The sequence below is a fragment of the Calypte anna genome, chromosome 9 (assembly GCF_003957555.1).
Source record: "Calypte anna isolate BGI_N300 chromosome 9, bCalAnn1_v1.p, whole genome shotgun sequence".
NCBI classification, from domain to species: domain Eukaryota; kingdom Metazoa; phylum Chordata; class Aves; order Apodiformes; family Trochilidae; genus Calypte; species Calypte anna.
The window spans coordinates 15599245-15623932 of record NC_044255.1 but is presented as its reverse complement, the minus strand read 5'-3'; the positions used below and the strand labels follow the sequence as shown (position 1 = coordinate 15623932).

General features: G+C 56.5%; 2 protein-coding genes across 3 annotated transcripts; one reads left to right on the top strand and one right to left on the bottom strand.

Moving 5' to 3' along the window:
- The first annotated feature begins 1020 nt into the window (after positions 1-1020).
- Positions 1021-13609, top strand: LOC115598736 (mucin-4-like). Of its 2 annotated transcripts, none has more exons than XM_030455820.1 (12): positions 1021-1119; positions 2852-6832; positions 8468-8607; positions 8899-9063; positions 9306-9461; positions 9948-10078; positions 10835-10923; positions 11369-11548; positions 11988-12140; positions 12330-12449; positions 12741-12782; positions 12914-13609. In XM_030455820.1, the coding sequence occupies exons 1-12, from the start codon at positions 1059-1061 to the stop codon at positions 12928-12930; spliced, it is 5235 nt and encodes a 1744-aa protein (XP_030311680.1). In that variant the 5' UTR covers positions 1021-1058; the 3' UTR covers positions 12931-13609. The 2 variants fall into 2 exon arrangements, with proteins under 2 accessions (XP_030311680.1, XP_030311679.1); XM_030455819.1 differs by having other exon boundaries at positions 12738-12782.
- Positions 13440-22815, bottom strand: MUC4 (mucin 4, cell surface associated). Its single transcript, XM_030456348.1, is given in 18 exon segments — positions 13440-14799; positions 14894-15062; positions 15270-15613; positions 15894-16059; positions 16148-16282; positions 16321-16560; positions 16891-16979; positions 17197-17327; positions 17487-17642; positions 17724-17888; positions 18104-18243; positions 18562-19459; positions 19512-19542; positions 19636-20093; positions 20465-20543; positions 21012-21945; positions 22506-22559; positions 22653-22815. Coding segments are annotated over 18 exon segments (4524 nt in total). The 3' UTR covers positions 13440-14627.
- Between the last annotated feature and the right edge of the window lie 1873 nt (positions 22816-24688).

The window sequence follows — 24688 nt, the reverse complement described above, 5'->3', positions numbered from 1 at the left end:
CTGCTCCAAGGGAAGAGAGGAAGGTGAAATGTAGGGGTGACTCAGGGCATCAGGGTGAAGTGAGCCAGGGCATGCCCATAGCAGAGGAGGGGGCCTGGGGGCTACTCTTTTTCCTGCTCCAGCCTCTGGGGATGCTGGTCCCACCTGGGTGGAGCTTCCCTAGCCCATTCAACCCCTCCAAGCATCCTGGCACTGCTATGCTCATCCTGAAGTGCAGGTGTGAAACCCCACTGGCACTCTGTGTGGGGATCCTCAGTGCTCCCAGTTGCAGCTGAGCACTGAGGGGCTTGGCTGACTCCCCAGGGCCTGCCCCCAGCCTCACCTCTCCCTGCTTTATAACTTGCTTCTGCTCCTGAGAAAACCTTGAGCCATGTGGGGACTTCTGTTTTGTCCTGCCTCAGGCTGAGACATGTCTCAGCTGCTGGTCTTGGTTCCCAGGCTTGTCCCCACTGGCATGGTGGCACCAGTTGGCATTTCCCCACTTGCTGCTCTGTGCCTCCCTTCTCTGCTTGGGGAACAGGTCCTATGGGGTCTGTGGGGAGGCTGCTGTAAGGAACAGAGCCTATGGAATGTCTGTGGGGAAGGCTGCCCTGGGGAGCAGGTGCTGCAGGGATCATGAGGAGGATGCTGTGCCACTGTTGACAGTGCCACACACTGCTCCAGGCTTGGCTTCCCTACCTGGCGCTGGTGGTTCTGGGAGCTGCAGGGGCTTTACCCAGGTCCTCAGGGAAACCATATCCATGCAGGCTGGCCTTTGGGTAACTCCCAACTCATGTCCCACATGAACAGGACACCCAGCCCTAGGGAAGGGGAGGGCACAGCAGGAAGAATGGTGACAGGAACATTGGAAGGAGAGAACCGGGGGCGGGAGGGGACGGTGGCTGCAACCTGCCTCCTTCTGCCATCCCTATAAATAGGAGGGAACAGGAGCTGGATTGCACCTGCAGGACTCCAGCTCTGCAGGAGAGGCAGACAGGGAGGGACAGACAGAGCAGCTCCTCACCACTCTCACCTCTCTTTGAGCTTCCCAGCTCTCTGCCTGCACAAAGGCCCCAGGCATGGGGACCAGGGGATGGACCCTTTCTACCTTCGTGGGATGTTGCATATGGATTCTGCATGGTATGTCCTTTATACTTCTGCTAGCATAGTTGCTACCTGAGCTCTTGCAGGGCACAACAGGTACACTGGTGACATGGTTTTCCCTTCTGGCTGCATTGGAAGCTTTCCCCATGACCAGTCCTTGCAGTACATCGCAGCCAAAGAGCCAGAAAAATGTTTTTTGGGGCAGGCATCACCCTGAAGGGCTGGTTGGAGGCATGGTCCCATGGGAGAGGTGAGAGCCTGGCGTGGGAGCCTGTATGCAGCCACGTACCCCTCCAGCAAGGGAGCCAGGAGCAGCCAGCTGGCAGAGCAGGGCTCTAGGGATGCTCCCATCCCTCCCACGTCCTGAGGAAGAGCAAATCCCCGGTGCTCCATGCTGGGGCCCCTCTTGCACATGCTTCCCGTGAATGGGCGGCGTGGGGTAGACGGCATTTCCTGCTCTTTATGGAAGAATTAAGATAAAACATGGATTTACTGGGGTGTAGCGTGCCAAAGTAACCTGGGGGGACTTGCCTGATGCGCTTTGTTTTCCCCGAGATGAGGAGGGAAGCAGCTGAGCTCCCGTGGCTGAGGGGGGTTGGTGCAAGGAAGTATTTTATCCCAGGAACATGGGGAGGATGCATCCTGCAGCGGGGGGGGGGGGGGGGCAGTGAAGGGGGAGCGGAGGGCTGGGGGAGGATGGACCCCTCGTGGACTGGTCTGGCACAGGAGGCAATGTTCATTAATGGCACAAGTTATCCACAAGCTAATGAACTGAGCTGGTGGTGAGGTTGGAGGCACCTTTGCTGCAGGGGGATCTGGCTGCCTGGCAGGGGGAACCTGATGAACCAGAGCACTGGGCCGGGGAACAGGCTCGGGCTGTCGAGCTGTGGCAAACCCCTGCTGGGTCTCACCCTCAGGGTGCCCTTCATCCCCCCTAATTGCAGCCACCTAAAGCCAAGCGTCAGCAGATCCACCCGGCGCCTCCTGGAGCCAACGGTGGCAGCTTGGTGTGCCCAGAGCCCACATCCCTCTCCTAAAAATAAAACTGGGTGAAACATCTCCCAGGGGTGCCAGTGAGTGCTGGGAATAATGCCTGGAATGAGGAAGGGTGTCTCCATCTCTTTCAAGAAAGCTACTGGATGCGGGGCAGGATTTCAAGAGCAGGAGGAGAGCTGCAACCAGGGCTTCTTCCTAGGAGTACATTCAGGTGCCCGCAGCCAGCTAGGGGCAAGTGGGACAGGAGGAGGATCTGCCCCCAGAATCCTGCTGTAATTGCAGGGAGTCAGGAGCCGTCTGCAGCCAGGGAATGTTTCACTAAACCCTGGATGTCCTGGCTGCCAAAGCGCTCGGAGTAAAGTGTATTTAAATGTCTCACAGACACCAAAACCGTCAAAAAAACCCAAACAAGCTCTTCACCCCGGGTTCTGTCGAAGCGACTGCTCTGGAGGCTGCCCCTGCAGGCAGGCAAGGAGAGCTGAGGCTGTCCTGGGGCGGCAGAGCTCCACACACATCCCTGTCTTAGCTGGCAGCTGCTGATACCGGGGATGCAAAAAGGCTCCTTGCCGTGCATAAGGCAAAGCCAGGCTGTGCCCCTCTGCTCCTAAGTCAGAGCCTCATAAGGCTGTGGGGTTAAGGCAGTAGTGTTTAAGAAGGGGTGGGACCACGCTGATGATCAGCTGAGGGACCCGCAGCTGAGCCTCCCCCAGCACTAACTCACTAACCCATTACACCTCACCCAGGTGTAACTCTGCTTTGTGCTTCTCTGCAGGGCTCAGGGCTGCCACTGCTGTCCCTGTCACCACCGAGGGGCCGCTTGCCCCAGGGACATCTATTCCCATCGCAGCAGAGACAGAGAGGCCCTATACCCAGGTGATGGGCACTGCTGAGACAAATATCATGACAGCTGATGCTGAGATGGTCAAGAGCATCCTCACAAGGAACCCAGAGATTCCATCCTTCCCTCCTGGGGATGAGCTGGGCACTTTGGTGACAGCAGCAAGTGACAATGGCTCTACAATACCAACTATGACAAATGTGACCAAGCCTCTTAATGCATCTCAGGATACCGAGAGGGGTTCTGCTGTGCTCACTACAGCCACGACTGCTGCCACATTCACTGCACAGCACCCTGCTGTCACCCCAGACACAGAACTTGACATCATGGAGGCCACTACTGATGCACCCCTGGGAGCCACCCCTCTTTTTGCAAATGTGGAGTATATCTCTGAGGCAGTGACCAGAGGAGGAGCACAAGACCTAGATCTAGACCCCACTGCCAGTGCTATGCCCTTCCTCACCATCCCTTCATCAGTCAGTGCCAGCTCCTTGAGCTCCAGTCAAGAGGGCAGGTTGGTTAGTGGGGCTGTGGGCATCACCCCAGAGCCAGCAGGGGAAATAGCTACAGCTGCTGAAGAAAGTCCCTCAGCTTCAGTGCCTGGAGATGCAGGAGATGCAGTGGACGGTGCATCCAGCACATCAGACTCATCCCACCCGTCACCGGAGAGTGTGACAGCATTGGGAAGAGTGGGAAACCCAGGGGAGGCATCCTTCCTACCTGGCCAGGCAACACTGAGCCTGACTGCTCCACTGACACCGGCCAGCAGTGGTGATGGGGTTGGGCAGAGAGCTCCTGCTGTGTCATTGAACACTCCTGGTTCAGCCCTATTGCTTGCAGACACTGAAGCACCCACAGTGACAGGGGACATGACCACGTTACTACCTCCCAGGGTTGCCATTGGTGTGCAGAGTGACACAGATTCCCCAGCCCCGGCCACTGGAGAGCAGACACCACCACTTACTGCTGACCTGCAATCCCCCATGGACACCTCCAGCATTTCTGGGGCTGCTTACCCACCTCTGGGGGCTGGGACCAGCACCCTGCCTGCAGCTGACAATGGGGCAGAGATGCCAGTGAGCCCTGGCTTTGGTACTGCACAAGAAGCACCCTTGTCTCCATCCCTTGGAGCATCCCAGTCATGGGGGACAGAAACTGGTGCTTCTCAGGGAGCTGATGAACCTGGTGATGGCTTGAATTCAGCTTTGGGTGCCCTCAACCCAACATCTTCCATACCTGATGGACTGTCATGGCCCACTGCTGGGGTCTCGGCTCAAGAGGGTGAAGGTGCAGGGGACATGGCACAGGCAGAAAGTCCTAGGGATAGCAGTCCCTCTGAAGATACCCATAGTGATGTGGATCCTTCAGGCTTCAACACTCAGAAGGATTCTGCCAGCACTGGAGAGCTGCCATCTGGAGAAACAGGGGAGGTGACAAATGCAGAACTGTCCCCTCTACCACCTCTTGGGGATGAAGCAGGAGCAGCCCCAGCACTGGGACAAATGTCTCCACCCGATTCTGCACCTACTGGCAGTGCTGGGCTGGAGTCTGACCTCTTGGGGGCTGAAGGATCAGGGAACCTTCCTGGTGAATCTCCCATCACTCTTGGGGCTCCTTACTCACCCCCAGGGTCTGCAGCCAGCCCCGTGTCTGCGGCAGAGCCACCAGTGAGCCCTGACCTCGGTGCTGCCCAGGGAGCAGCTGTGTCTCCATCCCTTGAGAGCTCACAGCCACAGGGAACAGCAGCTGGTGCTGCCCAGGGAGCAGGTCTCCCTGGAGCTGATGGACCAGGCACTGGCTTGACTTCAGAATGGGATGCCTCCAGCTCAACATCTTCTGGACTGGTAGGACCTCCATCACCTGCCCTTGGGCCACAGCTTGGAACAAGCCTGGGTCTGTCAAGAGAAGAGGGCCTTGGAGCTGGCACAACAGAGCAGGCACCGGGAGAAGGAGGCAGTGAGACAGGGTTTGAGCCATCCCTGGGCTCTGCTGCTGGCAGCAGGATGGCAGCTGGGATGGATCAACTATCTGGTGCAGGTTCCTTGTCTGGTCCTGCCTCTCCCAGTGATCTTGTTGCAGAACCTTCTGTTTCAAGAGGTTATGAAGAAGGACCCATGCCAGCCACAGGCCCTGGCCTTGACAGCCTCTCTGTGTCCCCTCTGGACAGTGAAACTGTCCCAGTCCTTGCTCCAGCACAGGAGACTGATAGCACAGGGGATGCAGTACCATCAGAAAACACAGAGGTAGAAACTCCCTACGTAGAGACAGGTCCTTCAGGCTTCAGCACTCAGAAGGATTCTGCCAACACTGGAGAACTGCCATCTGGAGAAACAGGGGAGGTGACAAATGCAGAACTGTCCCCTCTACCACCTCTTGGGGATGAAGCAGGAGCAGCCCCAGCACTGGGACAAATATCCCCACCTGATTCTGCACCTACTGGCAGTGCTGGGCTGGAGTCTGACCTCTTGGGGGCTGAAGGACCAGGGAACCTTCCTGGTGAATCCCTCATCACCCCTGGGGCTGCTTACCCACCCTCAGGCTCTGCAGCTGATGTCGGTGCTGCCCAGGGAGCAGCTGTGTCTCCATCCCTTGAGGGCTCACAGCCACAGGGAACAGCAGCTGGTGCTGCCCAGGGAGCAGGTCTCCCTGGAGCTGATGGACCAGGCACTGGCTTGACTTCAGAATGGGATGCCTCCAGCTCAACATCTTCTGGACTGGTAGGACCTCCATCACCTGCCCTTGGGCCACAGCTTGGAACAAGCCTGGAGCTGCCAGCAGCTGAAGGATATGGAGCTGGCACAACAGAGCAGGCACCGGGAGAAGGAGGCAGTGAGACAGGGTTTGAGCCATCCCTGGGCTCTGCTGCTGGCAGCGGGATGGCAGCTGGGATGGATCAACTGTCTGGTGCAGGTTCCTTGTCTGGTCTTGCCTCTCCCAGTGATCTGGTCGCAGCACCCTCTGTTTCAGATTCAGCCAGCCCAAGTGCCCTTGGAGGAGCAGGCAGTGCTACTGGAGCTCCACAGCCTTTCCTGGGTGCTGGGCTTGGGGTCCCTCCTGCTGTAGAAAAAGGGGCAGGTGAAGTGGCTGGTAATGGAGGGTCTCTGGAGCAGTCCCAGGTCCCTGCTGGAGGGGAACCTCTTCGTTCAGGAGCCCCTGCTGGAGCCATGTTGCAGTCTGCATCTTCTTCCACATCTCTGGAAGGATCTTCATTGCTTGGGATGGCTGGTGAGACTGTCAATGGAGCAAGCCTTCCAGGAGCTGGTGGGACTGGCAGTGGCTTGAGCACAGGCTTGGAGGCTGCTGGCCCTAAGGAATTCCCTGCGTCCACCTCTGGCATCCAGAGTGGTGCTGACCTTGGACTTTCTGGTGCAAAACTGAACCAAGTCAATGTGGTGGAGCTGCCTGAAGGAGCCTTGGTGAATGGAGGACCTTCCCCTGTTGCCAAACTGGGAGAGGGAACAGGACCCATTGTACAGATTGCATCAGGATCACTGGCCCCATCTGTCCCTTCCTCCCCCAAAGGAACACAGCCCCTGGTCCCAGTGGCTCCAGGTGGCAGTGGTGTCTCCAGTGGCACAGCCACCTCGATGGCTGCTCCTCTACTTCCTCCTGAGCATGAGCTGAGCTCAGGACTGGCACCCAGTGGAGACACCAACTCTACCCCTGGCACCCAGAGTGGGGGCAGACCCCTGGTGCCAGGGGCACAGGGTGGGCTGGCAGGAGAGGCTGGAGTTGTTCAGACGTGGTCTCTTGAAGATGAGGAGGATTCAGGGATGGCGTCAACTTTGGAAGAAGCATCCCCCCGTGCCCCTGCATCCCCCACCGCTGCCCTGGCACTGCCTTCTGCTCCACAGAGAGAAAACACTGCAGAAGGGACATCTGCCATCCCTGGGCTTTCTGCTCCACTTTTGGGACGTGAGTCAACAGTGGGGTCCTCTGCGGGGAGGGACAGGGAGAGCTAGGGGCTGCTGCTCTGGGGGGGTCTGCCCTGCTCCTGCCACCCCACCACCCAGGAAGCCCTGGAAGCCCCTCCAGAGATGCTGACAGCCCCCTGCCTGGGGAATAGTGCCTTGCTCCCCATGGCGATGTCAGGTCAAGGGGATGTGGCTTGGCTCCTTTCCAGCATCACTGGAGCTGGGGCAGGTGTGGAGACCCCTGCTCACTCCCCACTGGGGCAGAGCCCAGGGCTCCCTGACCTTCCTCCCACTGGGATAGCTGCTGGTAGCCCTGCATCTAAGACCGCAGGGCAAGAACCTACTAATGGCTCACCACCTGCTGCCCCGCAGCCATTCCTGGGGGGGTGAGCTGGCCACCAGCATGGCCAACAGAGCCCCTACTGCTGATGGGTCAAGGCTCCCCACAGCCATTCCAGGCCAGGGGGGAGCCACTGTGCTTCCAGCTGCGTCTTGCAACTCAACCACTGCCCACCCAGCCCTGCCAGACTCCCTCTCCAGAGGCAGGGAGGGGCTCCCCAGGCCAGGAGCAGCCACTGTCACCTCCCATGCATCATCCCCTGTGTTTCCAGCTCCACCAGGAGGGCCAGCGGCTGCCCCAACCCTACTGTAGCAGACAAACCTTTCTCAGGGCATGGCACTTCAAAGTCAAAGAGGTGTTCTTGACAAGGTGCACAAACAATGGTCCGATCTTACTGCCTTTAAACTTGGCCAGCCTTGTTCAGTGCTTCTGCTCCAGATTCAGCTAACCTCCTCCTCTGGCTGCTCAAGAGTGAGCCAAGCATGCATTCAGAAGCTCACCTTTTATTGACCCCCCCAGTCCTGCTCATGCGCAGCTGGGCTAAGCCGTAATTGGGCACAGGTGGGCTTAACACAAGCTCACGCCTCCCACCTCATAATTAGCAACACCTGATTGCCTCATTTCACTACACCCTACTGCCTGGCCCTGCAGGTACGTGATGCTCATGGGGCAGCCTGGGCTGGAGGAGCACATCTGGCCTCCTGACAGACCATGCTGGGGGACATTCAGTATCCAGAGACTCAGAGGGCTATTTGAGGCCAGGACCCCTGGGGGAGATGCACCATGGGAGACCTGTGTGCAGGCTGAGCCTGTCTTCCGCTGATCCCATCAGCTGGAAAACTCATCCTCCCTAAATGCGTTGTTTTATTTAACAGACATAGATGTGGAGTTGGAGGCTGTAAACACCTCTAGAAAGGGCTGTCGGTGTTTAATTCCTTGCCATTTCCTTACCCCAGTCCTGTACAATGATTTTCCCCTCCAAATGGAGGTCCTTCATTGTGGTGGCCAAATGGAACCAGTGAGGAGCCAGCGACCACAAAGGTCAGCATGGCAGTTTTGGAACAGCTATGTACAGTAAGGCAGTGAAAGGGGTGGGAGCAAAGTCCTGCAAGGGGAAGTGACATGCAGGGTGTCCCAGGTGGCTTGTTGACAATGTCCTCCTATCATCCTGCTGCTGAGGCTGTGTCCCTTTGGAAGCAAAATCATTCCAGACCTTTGAGGTTTTGGTACACACCAAAGGCTTTGCTTTAAGTGTGATCTGGGGTTTTATTGGTTTTGGTTTTGTTTTTTTTCCAGTTCCAGCTGTGCCCCTCTACAGTTACGGAGCGAGAGAAAATGACCAGGAGTATGTGGAAAGGAGGGTGGATTTCAGCTCTCCACTTTTCAAGCCTGAGACTGGATTCCCATTTGGGAAAACCCTGCGTGACTCTCTCTACGTGAGTCTGCCTTGGCTTGACTTGCTGCTGGGAAAGCAGCTGCCTCCTGAAGCCCAGGGGAGGAACCAGGGGCCAGGTTCCTGGGATAGAACCCTTGTGTGGGTGGATCCATTGGAGTGCTGCTGGGATATGTTTGCAGCAGGAGGTGGCTTTGTGGCCACTTAGGCAGTGGTGGGTGGTGACCTTCTTTGGGAGTTGCTCAAATTTGGCTTGGAGATGGTAGGGCTGCCACCCCATGCTGGAGGTCCTGCCAGATCTGACCTCACCTGATGGAAGGATCCCTCTGCTCAGTTTACAGACAATGGACAAATAATTTTCCCATCCTCGGACAACAATGTCTTCACATACCCCAACCCTCCTTCCCGAGGATTCAATGGCCATGAAGAGGTTCCCATGATTGCTGTGTTTTGGGACAATGCCGACTTCTCCAGAGGTGTCGGCACCACCTATTTCCAGGTGGGTGAAGTTATCCGAGTACATGGTTGCATGAAACACCTTTTTGTGATAAACTTATCACCTAGTCTGTGATAGAATCTCTCTTGAGATATGTAACTGACAGAGCCTCTGAGCAGCATTTCCCTTTTCTGGGCCAAATCTCATCCTGACCCCCAGTTGCAGTGCTCTGAGCACGACCCCAGTCTAGACCCATCTTTGCCCTACTGGTAGTTAATGCAGATGTGGCTGTACCCAACCCACAGGAGTTCCTCACCCTTGACACAGCCAAACCTCCATTTGTCCGGGATGTGGAAGCGAAGATTCGTCGGTACCTGAGGTCCTCCTACTCTGCAGCCTGGACCCTGAAGATCACCTGGGAGAAGGCACCTGCCTACACTGCACGGACTGACACCCGGAGGGTAAGGGGCTGATGGAGCTCAAAGACTAGATGAAGTGTCAAAAAACCCACCAAGGTGATGTGCAATCACCTTCTGTGTGCCTGAAAATGAGAAACAGTTTTGTGAAAAAAAGTGAAACTTCAAGTTTCCGGCCAAAAGAATTGGACTGTGACCATGTTTTGGTGGTTTTCATTTTCTGTGAGGGGATATCTTGAGTTGAACTCTCCCTGCTCTGAATTGTCCTCTTTGATGTACTGTGATTTTATTGTGCACCAGAAAGATTTCTTCAGTAGCACAAAACTGGGTGACTTTGAGGCTTCTCATGGAGCAGCATCAAAGTGAAAACATCACATTTGGCATGCAAAAACTGAACCAGCCCAGGCTGCATTTGCCTTGCACATCAGGTCCTCAGCCCTGCTGTTCCCCAGTGAGCAGTGACCCACATCCCTAATTTTAAACCCAGTAGCTTTGTTTGGTTTCTTACCTGTCTGCAACACTTCTCCTTAGACAAACACATACCAGGCTGTCCTGACCACTGATGGCTTCAGGTCCTATGTCCTTATGCTGTACCAGGAGGGAGGCATGGGATGGGATTACACCAGGCTGGCTGCCACCAACGTGCTTATCGGCTACACCAGGTACAGCAGACTCAGCACACTCAGCACCCTGCCCCTGCCTCTGATCACTGGGCTCCATCCCACTCCCAAGTCTGGGTCATTTAATCCTCCTCCCCATGTCCCATGAAGTGCCCTGCAGGGACAAGGGCAGCCTATCTGGGGTCTACAGGCCCATACAGACAGACATATGGGGGTCTCACAACCAAATTTTCCTCGTTAGTAGCTGGAGCATGCTGCAGCATGCTGGGTTTTGCTGGGCTATGCTTGCTGTAAGATCCACTCATCCCTTCAGGGTGCTGGGCCTGTGGCATCCTGGTGGTTTGGGTGGAAGGAGTAGAGGATAGGGGATGTTTGTTGAACTTTGCACAAGTCAAGGGAAAGGATTTCCGCTGCTTGGCTGGAGCAGTTGCTTCCTGCCTCCTCACATTACATCTTGCCCCTGCACACTGTCCCCGAGGTCTGCTCCTGTGCTGCAGCTGGGTAAGGAAAAGGTGGCTGGGACGGGAAGCACGGGCGGCACTGGCATGTGTGTGTGTGTCTGTCTGTCTGTCCACTTGCCTGTTCACAACTGCTCCTAAGTGTCTGCTCCAAACCACCCTGCAAGATGCTGGAAACTGTAGAAGCTGCTTGCAGGAGTCTTGAGATATCCACAGGTTGACTCATGATGCAGCAGGAGCTGCAGGACCAGGGTGGCTGAAGGGCAGACTGAGGCTGGGGCTGGGATAACCCTACCTGGAAAGAGCAACCCCTGATTTCCTCCTTTTCCTCTGCATGCAGTGGGGATGGTTCTTACCGCAACGATGACCTGACTCGAAGACCTCCAGCAGAGAAATATCGCCCTGACCAGTTCAGGGGCTACAACTCAGGTAGTGCTGCAAAGCCAGGGAGGGTTCAAGTAGCCCCCTGGGGGTCAGGGAAGGGCTGCATGGAGAGAGGGGTATTCCCAGGAGATGAAATCCAGCCTGCCACCATGACAAGGCTCTCACTGAGTTCATTGAGGCCAGACTTACCGCTCAAAGACATAAAAGTCTTCCTTTGGGTACGTGCTATACCCTGAGGCTTAAGAATTTTTGATGTGTTCATGGACACTTCTTGTTGCAATGGTTCTGTCCCAAGGTTTTCTTCTTTGGCAAGAGCCCCTCTCACTTTTTCCCTGCTGCTGGGTAACTGTTAAGCATGGGGGTCCAATGGCTGGGGGTCAATGTGGGCTTAGTTTTCAACATCTGTCTAAGTTTTCGCCTTGAGCCAAAATTGCCCCCTTGTGCTCCCCTTGGCTGGAGGTGACAGCTCATGTTTTCTCTCCCTGCCCAGACCTCCGTGGGCTGTGGATTTACAAGCTGGAGAGCCGTGTGGGTGTTAACTACCGGATGAAGTGCCTGGCATGGACCGGGCAGCAGCAAGAGCCACAGATGTGGAGCCAAGATCTGCCTGCCTGCCCCTGCTCCTTGCAGCAAGGGCAGCAGGACCCACGCTTCAAGAGCAGCCGCAGAGGCAAGTGGACACACAGCTTCCCCACCCTCCTTGTCTCCAACCTGTCTGTCCCCATCTTCCCTGCAAGTGTGGCTGGGGTCCCTCCTGGATGGGTGGGCAGGAGACCACAAGAAAAACGGGAGGTGGGCTGCTCTTCCCTGCAGAGACAGAGAAAATGGGGAGGACTGAGGGCTGAGCTGTCCTTGTCTTGTTAGGCTGGACAGACCTGGTCTAAGCTTCATGGGGACAGGGGGGATGGACCCTCTCCCAGCATGATGCTCCCATCTTGGGGGACCACTTGAGTAGTCTCCACCAGTCTTTCCAAACCACTTGTAGCACCAGGGATGGTGTGGTGGGAGAGATGAACAGCAAGGAGCCAGCCCTGGCCATGCTACTTGCCCTGGGTCAGGAATGCTGACCGGGAAGAGCTGTGCTGTGGTTCAGTGCTGTCCTGTTGCAGGCTGGTGGACTGCCCGTATTTCCATGCTGCACTCCTCCTCTCCCAACCAGCACGGCGCTGGAGTCCGCTGCCTGTACGACAGCCAGAGCCAGCTCATCGAGGGGAGGCAGGAGAGGTACTGGAGGTCCTCCAGGCAGGCATCCCCATACCGTGGTAAGCATGGACAGCCTACACATTGCTGTAGCCTGTAATTAGTTTGAATCTCTGTGTCACTATATTTCCTGCCATGCTGTTGCCCTCTGAAAGAGAGCGGACCTGCCAAAAGCTGAGGCTAGCACTCTGCCTTCCCGGAACCAGCTAGTCTCCCTCTGTTTCTCCCCTAACTCTAATTTTTGCCTCCAGACCAGGAGCTGAAGTTGTACGACTGGTGCTGTAACCAGGCAGGCAGTGCCCACCTCTGCACCCGCTACAACAAGAAGAGACCCAAGATTGGCTGTGATGGATACCAATCACCCAGCACAGGTGGGTTTGCAGCCCAGGTGATGCTGTTCTGGTGCTCAAGGCTGGAAGAGGAACACCCCAGCCATCCCATGGTTGAGACTGCAGGATCCCTGGGCAGACAAGGGGAGGCTTCTGGAGTGCTCGTTTGTGGAATGTTCTCTGCCCTGAGCTGTGCGGGGTTGTGGGAGCATCTCCTTTGCATGTAACCACTGCCATAATCCGGGGGTTGAGAGCAGCATGGGAATGGAAGGAGGGGAGTAGCTAATGCAGTTATAGGTGTGAACTGATGGGCTTTCTTGCAACCCCCAGCAGGTTCCTCAGAGGAGGTAGATAGTGACTTGGAGGAGCAGAGAGGTGAGCAGCTTTGGAGGGCTCCTCTCCGCTGGCCCTTTCCCTCTACCTGGAAATTCTGCCAGGGCTCCCAGGTTGCCCCAGGACCCTGGAGAGGAGGTGGTCAGGCAATCCTTGTTTCATCTTCTTTACAGATGGAGAGGATGAGTAACTGGGATGTTGCACATCTACAGCGCTGTCCAGGCCATGGCTGATCCTCTGAGTCCTTTGCTCCTGCTCAGCTGCTGTGTGTCGTTGCTCCCCCCAGCACCCATCACCCCTGCCCATCTTGCAGGGCAGCTCACATGTTTCTAGCCCAGATTTGTACCAAGAAGTCAGTTGCTTTAGTTGCCCTTCCACAGCTGCTGCTGAGTGGGTGCCTGTGGGCACCTTCTTGCTGGTGGGCAGATGGGCAGGTATGCCCCACGGTGTCCACCACCTCCTGTCCTCTGCCTCCTGCTGTGCCTCGCTCAGTGCAGAATGAGGATGGCCCCCTGGCACCTAGGGAACAGGCTTTTGCACCTTGTGAGGGTCAACTGCGGCCAAGCCCCCGTGTGCCACAATGCATCAGGATCACCCTGTGAGCTGGTCCTGTCTTGTCCCTAGATGTCCCTCCCTGGGCAATCCTCAAGCCTTGTGCCCAGGATTCTCAAGATAGAGTGTGCCTGATGCCTTTGTTGGGTGTGTAAGGGCAAAATTCAACCCCAAAATCAGAAAAGCTAGGACAAAAATAATTTTTTTGTGCACAAAAGAGCATCTGCCTTTCTTAAAAACAAAACAAAACAAAACAAAACAAAACAATGAGCCTTGTAAAATCTTGTTCGTTCAATAAAACCTCCAAGGGGTATGAGCATCACTAATCTTGTGCCAGCCATGTCCTCTGCTGAACTGGGATGGGAGGCGGTGGTGGGGATGGTGGCATTGCAGGATGCTGCTGCCCTCCCAGCTGGGGCTGGGGATGTGAGTGCCCAGAATGCAGCTGAGCAGAGTTCTGGGGCAGAGAGGTTGGAGCTGGGGTCTGGCAGGCTCTGACACACTCTCCTTGGGTGTAGCATCTCCCCCCCAGCAGGGGTGAAGGCCTGTGGGTTGTCTGTGGGGATCTGAGCTTCTGTGAGTGGGGCCTGGAAAGGACGGTGGGGGAGGCTTGCAGCTTTACAGGGGAAATGAGGGGATGGAGTGATAAAAAAAAACCACAAACAAGCATATATCCATCTTCTCTTTGGCCTTGGGGTCAGAACGAGCAGAAAGCAGGGCCTTGAGAGCTGATCTTAGAGGTGTTTCCTAGCTGTGACAATTCTGTGATTCTGTGAGAGCTCAGTGACAAGGAAGCAGGACTGGCACATGAACACTGTGAGGTACTTACTCAGCAGCAACTTACTCATCATCTTTGTTTTATTCTATGTTGTTCCTAATGGGCTATACTGGGTGCACTGCCCCACCTGACCCTGCTGTTGGTCGCTCTGCTGGGTCCAGTTCCATTGCACCAGAGCACACCCTGGTGCAGACACACTCAGGGACTATTCTGGTTGCCTTTGCCACTCTTCAGGGGAAGGTGAAATCCTCTCCCAAGAGGACTGGGGTGAAATCTGGCTCCAAGAGCAGGCAGCAGAGCTGGAAGCAGTGTCTGGCTCCTCTGTGATCCCACAGGAGCTGGGGCTGGGCTGGTGGCAGGTTAGGGCTGCTGGTGGGGCTGGCTTGGAGGTCTGACCTGCTCCTTCTGCCCTGGCCAGATGGGTCCCACAAGTGGTGGATCTTCTGGAGATGATTTTTCCACCTTTTTTGGGGGGCTGAAAAAGCTCTTCCTGACTCCCAGTCTCCATTCCCTGCTGTATCTGCAGCAACCACCCTTGTGTGGCTCCAGCCCACAGCTCACCCCTGGTGGCAGTGCCCACAGTGAAGGTGTGAGGCCAGGCAGGCAGTGGTGAGCAGGAGGCAGAGCAGAGCCAAGGCTCCCAGCAGGATGCTGAGGAAGGCAGTGAGGCTGATGTACAGCTGCTCACACTGGGTACCAGTGGGGGAGAAGATAGAGAAGGGCAGGCAGCTGCAGATGGGGAGGGAAGGAGAGAGGAGAGGTGATGCCATGGGGAGACATGGCCATACCTGGTGGTCTTGTCCATCCATGGCACTGCTTCTACCTGCATGTGGGCCCCTGGGGCAGGTGCTGACACCTGCTGCCATGCTGGCAGTAGCCCATCTTGCAAGGGGAGATGCAGACAAAGCCGATGGTTCCCATGTAGTAGAGCTGGTACCCTTTGTAGCCATACAGACTGCAGGGGAAATAGCTCTTCAGCTCAGCCACTGTCACTGTGGAGGGACAGCACTGGTTGAACCAAGTGGCAGCATTACCCTGTGATGCTTCCCAGCTCTCCCCGAGCTGGGTCCATGCCTGGGGTGGGGATTACTGCCCCTCTGCCTCCCCCACGGGTGTTACCCAAACCTCAGGGCACACAGGGTGACAGGGGATGGACTGCTCCTACTGGGCTGCCCAGCCCAGTGCCAGGAGCAACTCACACTTCACCAGGTCAGTAACATTGCCCTCATACAAGGGCTGGAAGAGGATGTGTGTGTCCACCTCCCTTCACCTCCGCCACCTGTTGAAGGCTCTGATGATGGCTCCCAGCAGTTCCTCATTCAGGAACCGGATGACGGTGCCACGGCTGTCATAGGAGAACTCAGACACCACTGTGAAGGTGAAGCCGTCACTGTCTGTCCTGCAGGGAAAGGACAGGGCTGATGGTGGAGCTGCTGGGGTGTAGCAAAGCAGCTGAGCCTCACTGTGCCCCAGGTTGCCCATTTGGAGGAGCATAATGAAGAAATGAGACACATGGTCAGTGTTGTTGGAAGGTGCCATAAGCCTCATATGTACCCAGTGTCAGGACTGGCTTTGGGTTTGGGGGAAAATGCCCTTTCTGTTCCAAACCCTGTGGCTCCATGTCCAGCCCTGCCCTGTTGCCTCCTGCCCTGTTGGCTGGTGTCCAAAGGAGATGGACCCATTTTGAGGAGTGGAAGAAAAGCAAATGTCTGTGTCACTGCACAGAGGAGAGCAGCCCTGAGTGCTGCTCTGGGCTCATCAGCCCCCCACCAAAATGCTGCAAAATGTGGCTATTGCATGGGGCCCCTGTACAGCCATGCCACCCACTCAGGACACTGGCATGGAGAAGATAGAGCCCTGAGGACTCACCAGGGATGGGTGGCAGGTATCCCTTGCAGCCTACCTTGGGCCTCTTCTCAGCAAACCTGGCACAGAAGAGAGGCTTCTCCACACGCCGGCAGTACCAGTCGAATGCCTCCAGCTCCTCGTCTGTGGGGAAAGCAGCTGGGTGCTGGAGGGTGGCAGAGTGCTCAGTGATGGGGTGTTTTAGGGTGAGGGAACTCTGGTGCCCACTTACCAGCCCCATAGCGGGTGGGCAGGCTCCACACTCTCTCCTGCCAATCTTCGAGCAAGGTCCCCTCCCGGTACAGACACCACACCCCAGCTCTGGATGGGCTGGGGGATGCAGTGCGCAGCATCCTCATGGAGGGGTCTGCTGGCCCTAAAATGGTGGAGGGGGATCACGGATGCTCCCTGAGTGGTAGGGGACAATCTACTGTCCCACCACCCCATGCAGGGGCCCATGCTCAGCACCTCTGCTCCGGCAGTAGCGGAGGTCCAGCTCTGCCTGTGGCTGGGAGCAGGGGCATGGTGGCAGCTCGTTGTTCCAGGTAGCTGGTGCTGGTTCTGTGTCCAGCCACTCCAGGCACTGCAGCCTGTAGTTCACCCGGGACCCAGTGTCCAGCCTGTATATCCACAGCCCACACACATCTAGGGAACCACAGAACAGCACATCTTGGCTGGGATCTCACCTTGTGCCAAGGGGGATCCCAAGGGACAACCATCCCCAGCAGCTGACCTCAGATGAGGTCTGCAGGCTCCCTCTAGAGCCAGTGTGGCCGTGGCAAGCCCCAGCAGGACATGGGACACCTGTACTTTGTTCTTTGTGCCCTCCACCTCTTGGTGAAGAACATAGCTCGCACCATCCTCACCTACCCCAAGGGCTCCTCAGTGCCATACAGATACTGGGGACATGTTCCTGGAGTGGAGAACATGGCTCCCTTTATCCCCAACCACCCTGAGGCCTCCCTGGTGCTGTACCAGTGCCAGTGCTGCTGTGCTGGTCCGGTCGGTACTTGGCAGCTCGTGGCTTTTGAGTCAGTTGATTATTCTGGGCAAAGCCATCACCACTGTGTGGAGAGAGGAGGTTTGGGGTCACCATTCCAATGCAAGCTGCCTCCTCCATAGGGGAGTTAGGGTGAGAACTGCTGTGATTTGCAGGACAGAGGGTTTAAACAGAACAAGGTTGCTCCAGGCATGGGACCTGGGCTCTCCTCCAACAGCCCTGACATAGTGCTGGGCAAAATTCCTGCTGTCTCAAAATGCAGCCCCACATATGCACAACACCTGGAGAAGCCAATCAGCACGTTGCCTGCAGCCAGCTCTGTGTAGTTCCACCTCATCCCACCATCCTGGTAAAGCAGCAGGGCAAAGGAGTGGTCCCTGTCAGTGGTGAGGACCACCTGGTAGGTGTTTGTCTGGAGAAAACCAAGGCACACCCTTAGCACCCCCAAAACCTACCCTGCCCTCCCCACAGTGCAGACAGAACCAGTGAGGCCCAAAACACAGGAGATAATCAGCTTGTGACAAAGGACCAGTGCCAGTCTCCTCCATCACCTGGGTGCCCTAGTGCTCACCCGAGTGTCATCCTGCCAGGATGGATATGCTGGAACCTTCTCCCATGTCACCTTCAAGGTCCATTTTGCTATGTAGGGGGTTTTCAGATATTTCTCAATCTTCGCTTCCACATCACGGACAAGAGGGTTTTGGGTAGAGCTGAGGGTGGAGTACTCCTGTTGGTTGGCAGGAGAAAGGGTTTAATGGGTGAGCCAGAAGCTCACCTCTCCCAGGAGAACATCTTTGGTGAACCTGACCTGGTACCAGGTGGTGCCAACACCCTGGGAGAAATCTGCGTCTTCCCAAAAGGCAGCCACCATTGGCAAACCCTCCCAGCCACTGAAGCCCTGGGGAGGTGGGTTGGGATTGGAGGGAACATAATTATCCGTGGGTGGGAAAATGATCTGTCCGTTATCTGTAAACTAACCAAAAATAACTTGTTAATTGCCAACACCGCAGGCAGCTCCTGCCCAGCCCATGTGGCTTTTAGCCTCCCTGGGCAAGCAAGGACCTGTCATTTTAAATTGCAGAAAAAATTAATGTTCAGATAAAATTTGGTTTCTGCTCAATTTCTGTTGGGTTTTTTCTACCAAAGAGGTTGAACATCCCTCACATGCTCAGTGAGGAAGAAACTCACATAAAGAGCATCCCTCAGTGACTTCCCAAAGGGGAACCCAATCTCTGGCTTGAACAGAGGGGAGTTAAAATCCACTGTCCTCTGGATGCACTCTTGGTCTCCTCCCTCTGTTCCAAAAGGGTAGAGCATGGCTGCTGGCACTGACATGGGAGAGAAATTAATTAAAAAGGAGAAAAAACATTGACATCTGTTCCATCTTTCTTACAGCCATAGAAAACTCACTGTCTGGACCAGCACTCTGATGGATTCTACACTCATTTTTTAATGAGTTTTTAAACCAGTTTTTAACTTGGAATAAGATGCTCTTAGCTGGGCTTTTTTACCTTTCCCCACCAATCTGGCAGCCCAACATGCAACACAGACAACTCAACTGAGGATTTAACTTCAGCTATCATGGTGCTGGGCTGGCTGACAACCTCTTCCAGATCTTTGCTTTGGGAAAAAGAAAATCTACTTACTCAGGAGCCCAAGGGTGGGCTGGGGCTCAGGAGATGGATTTCTGTGGCCAGCAGTTTTGTGGGAGGATGTTCCTGGTGCTGGTACCAGTCTCCTCTGTGTCCCAAAGGCAGTAGCTGGGGCAGTGGCAGGGCTGGTGGTGGCTGCTGGACTCCCTGGTGGCATGGTGCCTGGGGCACCTTCCACTTCCTTGGCTGGGCCCACTGGGGCTGTGGGTGCAGCAGTTACTGTGCTGCCTGCATCAGTGTCCATGGTGCTGCCCAGAGAGATGGTCAAGGTGCTGCCTGTGATGACAACTCTGTTCTCCCCCCTGGCAGATGGCCCCAGGAAGGTTGTGGTGCTGGGAGGCGATGTGATCTCTGCTTGTCCCAGGGCATGGCTAGTGACAGTTGTGGGAGAAGTGTCCCCTGTTGCTGGCTCTGAGGGGACCCGTCCATTTTCTTTCCCCTCTGCAGCACCAGGGGCAGCTGAAGGGTCTGTCACTGGCTCCTCTGCTGGGCTGTGCAGGCTGGGCTGAGGGGAGCCAGGCACCACAGCAGCAGGGCTGGGACCAAGGACATGCCAGGACCTGGCAGTTATCTCCATGGTGGGAGTAGGAGTTGCTGGGGTTAGGACAGGGTGCTGATCTCCACCTGCTGTGTTGTGTGTGACAGCAGAGAACAGGGCACTGCTGGTGGCCTTTGTCATGGCAGATGGCACAGCTGTGGTGGCCTCACTCACTGTGAAGGTCTCCCTGATGGCTGAAATGGCTGATAGGGTGGTGTTGCTGGTGGAGACATTGGTGGCTGGCACGGTGGCTGGGCTAGTGCCAGTGGTATTTGAGACAGACACGTGGCTGCTGATGGTGCTGCCTGTGGGTACTGCACCCTCAGTGCTGCTCTCAGGGGTGGTGATGTCCTTCTAGGTGGTGGTACCCCTGGGACTTGACAATGACATGGCTGTGATCTCCCACATATGGCCAACAACCAGTGAGGAGATCCTGGCTGTGGGCTTGTCTTCAGTGACTGGGTTGAGGGACCCCAGGGCTGGGTCATGGATGCTATTGGTGGCCTCAGGAGATGGCCTTAGCGTGGCACTAGGGCTGCATGGCACTAGGGCTGCGTGGCACAGAGGCACTGCTGAGGACAGCAAAAACAGATTTTGTGACCCTGTTAAGACTAGCATCACCTGCTCCTGCTGCTGTACCAGTGACAGTGATGCTGGGAATGATGGAGGATGCCATCATTGCCAGATCGGTGTTTCCAAAGACAGGAGGGGACATGCTGACATCTGGCTTAGTGCTTCTCTGACTGAGGCTGGGAGAAGGTGCTGTAACAATCTCTGAAGCTGTGGGTGACACAGTGCCCACCACCACTGCTGCTGCAGGGCTTTTTCTGCCCAGAACAGATATGGGAGCATCACTGGTGCTTGGTTCAGCCACTCCAGCCATAGGGGTAGGAAGTCCCAGGGACAGCTGTCTCAGTGGTGCTACCATCTTCTGCTGGTGGGGACCTGTCTGTGTCTCCCTCCATAGCTGTGTTTTTGGGCAGCAGTGCTGTCATTGGTGGGGGTGTCTTGCTGGCAGTTTTTGGGAGGAGGCTGGACATGGCTGGTGCTGGGCTGGAGTCAGATGCTGCTGATGGAGCTGAGTGACAGCCCCTGGGAGCCAGGGTAAGCAGATCCACCAGGGGCCTGGTCTGTGGAGTACCTTGGGTGGGAGGTTCTGTTGATGTCCCAGTAGTGACTATCATGTGCCTAGGAGCTGCTCCTGCTGCACCAGTCCCCAGAACAGGAGCTGCAGTGGCACCTGGGTCCTCCTTTTTGCACACCTCTGGGGATGCCTTCTCCACCACTTGCCCTGAGGTGGTGCCATCAGGACAGGGATCACCTGAAGCACTTATCACTGGTGGTTGAGTAGCCAAGGACATTGGGGATATGCTTGCTGCTGTCTCTGGAGGAGTGCTGGAGGCGGACATCACTGTAGCCATCTGTGGAAAGGGTTGGCCTTCCAAGAAAGGGGGGACACCTGCTCGTGATACCACAGGGGCAGTGACTGCTCTGGCTGCCTCAGGGGTGCCAGGCACAGCTGTGCCAATGCCTAGTGCAGGCCTGGGTGACCATCTCTCTGCCCCCGGAGCTGCTCCATGTTGGGGCCCAGCCTGGAGTGATGGAGCTGATGCAGGTCCAGGGGTGACACCAGTGCCTGGGGGTGCTGAGCCATCAATAGGACCAGGTTGGCTGTGGCCATCAGATGCTTTAGGCACAGCTGGGGTGATTCTCGTGTCCCTCAGCATTGTGGTGGCATTGCCATTGGCCAGTGATACTGTTCCCATGCCTGCTTCACTAACCGGAGTGTTGCTAATGAGGGAGGATCGATGGGTGGCTGGCCTGGTCCCAGTGCCATATTTGCCAAGGGAAGATGTTGGTGCAGCATCAGCTTGAGGGGCACCATCTGGCTTTGCTCCACTAGCACCCATGGGGGACAAGGACATGGTCACGCTGTGTCTGACTGGAGTGAATCGGCTGGCAGCTGCTTCTGTCATTTGTGGCTCCAGGGTCTGCTGAGGAGATTTGGGAGAGTGAAGACCCCATGGAATGCACAGAGGTTCCTGAAGAAGGGCCACCAGGGCCATCATGAACTGTGTAGGGGGACAGCCCCACAGGGAGTCCCACTTGAGTGGCCTTGGTCTCCAGGGAAGTGGTGTCTGCCGTGGCTCTGGCACTGGGCTCTCTCCTGGCAGCCACCAACTCAGAACTGGTGCTTCCCAGAGCTTGGAACAATGTAGTGGGGACACGTTCTGCAGCAGTGGCATCCATCACCGTAGCTGGTGTGGCCAGAGGTAATGCAGGGGCCTGGGGCTGGGTGACAGGAGGGAGCTCATCTCCAGCAGTGCAGGCGTTTGTGCTGTGGCTGGGGAGAAGTGGCGCTCCTGTGCCTGGTTTAGCACCACCAAAGAGCTGTGATGGAGGTGGCTGAAGGGAGGACACAGGGGGGTCCTGGGAGGTACTGTGGTCTGTGTTGGATAAGGCACTTGTCCCTGGCTCTGTAGCTTCACTGATGCCAATGGTGGAAGAAGAAAATGTGACCTTTGCCAGGGATGCATTTGTGGTGTCTGCAGATGGTGGGGCTGCCATCCTGACCCCCTCTGTGGCTGCGTAGGGGGGACCCCTGGAGATGCCAGTAGCAGGGCTAGCTGGGGCTGCTGCTGGCTTCATGGTGTTGTCCAAGTCCTCAGAGATGACGGTTGCACTCTCTGGAGGCGAAGTGGCCTTGTCCAGCCCTGGTGTGACCTCCTGGGATGGGAGCCTGGCAGTTGCATGTGGCTCTAGAAAGCTCTTGCTGATGCTGGGGGTTGATGTCCCTGTCCTGTGCTTGGCATTCCCTCTGTAGTGACAGTGTTGCCTAGCTGCACCAACTCATTAGCACCAGTCAGTTTGACAGAGACTGAGGGAGATGCTTCTGAGTCCAACACTGGCTGAGTGGCTGGGACACGTGCCACTGTCAGGGACAGACCTCTACCTAGTTCTGGGGGGACACCTCTCAGTGCATCAGCAGCACCCATGGGTGTCTTGGCTGTGGTCCGCTCTTGCACAGGGACAGTTGTTCCCAGGATCATCTCTCCAGGGCTGCTGCTCTGAGCCACTCCAGACACTTTCACAGCCTGCTTGGGAGCAGTGCTGCTGTTTGATGGTGGCTTGCTTGTCCCCATCAGATTGACGATGCCTGGAGCTGGGGGCAATGTGGTTTTGGCTGACCCAGCACTGCCACTGCCTGTAGCAAGAGCCACCCCACGTCTTGGTTTGAAGGACAGGAGCTGCCCATGCCCAGCAATGGTGGGAGCTGGAGGGATGCTGGTTGGGTAGCTTGCAGAACCTGAAGAGGAGACCTCAGCCCCTGCCTGGGGGCTGCTCTGTGTTGCTGGATCCCCAAGGAGAGCTGGCACACCAGGAGACCCCCCCTGCTCACCACTGCTCCCAGCTGGGTCCTGCGGTCTCGCCATCACCTGCGGCACTGGGGTGCCTGTGGGGCAAGACGAGGCAGCCCCAGCTGGATCAACCTGCCATGGCCCCAGCAGGCAGGGACCTGGCCACAGTCTTAGCCTGCCAGCCTTACCTGGGCCCTGGCTACCCAAGATGGTGATGGTCCTGCTGGCTGGTGAGGGGTGCTCTGGCTGGGCAGATCCAGTGGTGGGGAAGGCTTGGCACACGCCCAGATCCAGAGACAGTTTGGTGCTGGTGCTGTCAGCTGCAGAGGAGACACTGCCTGGCTCTGCCATGGGGGCAAGGAGCTGCTCCCCCATCTCCCTGGTTTGTGCTGGCAGCATAGCAGGTTGGTGAGGGCAGGGTGGGGAAAAAAAAATCAGCCTGAGGTCCCCAGCACCCTAATCTCTCCTTTCTAATGGAGAAGAAGGGTGCCTCCAATCCACGTTACCCTCGGCACTGGTTCCCAGCCCAGCACACATCATCCCAGACAATACTGAGAGCAAGACAGATCCCTTTCCCATGGGCGACAGTCCCCGTTTGACTCAGAAACCCCCTGACACTTCCCCTGCCATGGTCAGGGGACCATACTGAGATTGTGGCACCAGTGGAGATGGGGCAGAGCTCTGGAACAGGCTGCCCAGGCAGCTTGTGGAATCTCCTTCTCTGGGGACATTCAAACCCCCTGCTCTGGCAGTGGGGTTGGACTTGATGATCTTTTGAGGTTCTTTCCAACCCCTGACTTTCTGTGATTCTGTGAGTCTGATTCTGGGGGCAAATCCCAGCTGAGTGCTCAGGCTCAAACTTGGAGCGTTCAGGCAGCCAGAGAGTTGTTCACAGCGTCATCCCTCACCTGTCACCCAGATGTTTTTGACCACCCAGCACCCAGACCAGACCCCAGCACTTACCTGGCAGCACCCAGAACCCGCACAGTGCCCAGCTCCAGAGCAGCCACTGGCACCAATACCCCATGGTGCTTCCTCAATGGCAGGGACAGGGCTGCAGTTCTCCCTGTCCCAGGGGAGCTGTACCACGGAGGTGGCTCTTTGGGTGAGCACTCTCCTGGGCAACAGTGATGAGGGTGACACGTGTCCTGCCTATGGCACCGCTGGCTCCACCTCCTTACAGCCTGCTACAGAGGTGGCTGAATTCCAGTCCTGAGGACTCCCTGATGCAGTGGAACACCCATTTTGTTATGAGAGGTTTTTGAGGCCCCTCTCAGCATGACCCCATGGTTGGAACCCCAAAGTTGTGGTCTCCCAACCCCTGGGAAGCACCCGATGGGCTGCAAAGCCACCTGGCCCAAAGATCCTGGGATCGCAAGTGGGGAGAAGGGTCCCCCAGCACCTCTGGGAGGGGTAGGCTAACCCTCAGCCCTGCACCCCTCATTCCTTGCTGAGTCCCCCATGCTCAGCTGCATGGCTGGTAACCCCTGGCAGGGGTGGGCCGGCTGCCAAGGAGGAAGGAGGAAGGAGCAGCCTCCCACTGCTGCCTCAGGGTCCCGCATGCTAACCCTGCCCCAGCACCGCGCCGGGGACCTGCATGCAGGGGTTATCTGTGCCATCGCAGCAAACGCCTACGTGGGCCCAGACAGGGAGGTTGTTCCCCCATGGGTGGTGGCGCCAGGCCTTGCCCCATGTTGGAGGTCACCTTCCACCAGGGACAGAGGCCACAGGTGTTCCTGGCCACGCAAAGGGACCCAGCAAACGCGCATGTGCTTCACAAGGCCTAGTCTAGCTCTGGGATCATTTTGAGGAGAGAACCTAAGTTGGTAAACACATTTGTTCCTTCCTCGCTTCACTGAAAGCCATCACAGCTGGCTGCCTTGCCATGGTATCAGCACCTTAGATGGGGAAATTAAAGCACAGAAAGCCCAAAACACCCATGTGTGGCCAGCACTTGCATACCTCCTGACTCCACACTCAGGGACTGGACTGGAGAACCAGAGGTTAGCAGAGATGTGGGTCCACATGGCACATACACAATGTGGCTGACTACCATCTGCCATGGGGAAGGACCCACTGCCATGCCAGCACAGCCTTTCCTGACAGGTGGCTCACTATGAGGCTTCACTCCACTGAAGCTGCCAAGCTCTGAAGCAGAGGGCATTCTGGAGACCAGGTATCACCAATGCCCACAGACCCAGTGGGTCTAGGCACTGAGGTCCTC

Bases quoted from the DNA above. Each gene is read 5' to 3' on its own strand.
- LOC115598736 (XM_030455819.1), top strand. From the start codon at position 1,059: ATGGGGACCAGGGGATGGACCCTTTCTACCTTCGTGGGATGTTGCATA. The intron at 1,120-2,851 runs GTATGTCCTTTA...GCTTCTCTGCAG, and splicing joins TTGCATATGGATTCTGCATG to GGCTCAGGGCTGCCACTGCT. The intron at 8,608-8,898 runs GTGAGTCTGCCT...CCCTCTGCTCAG, and splicing joins CCCTGCGTGACTCTCTCTAC to TTTACAGACAATGGACAAAT.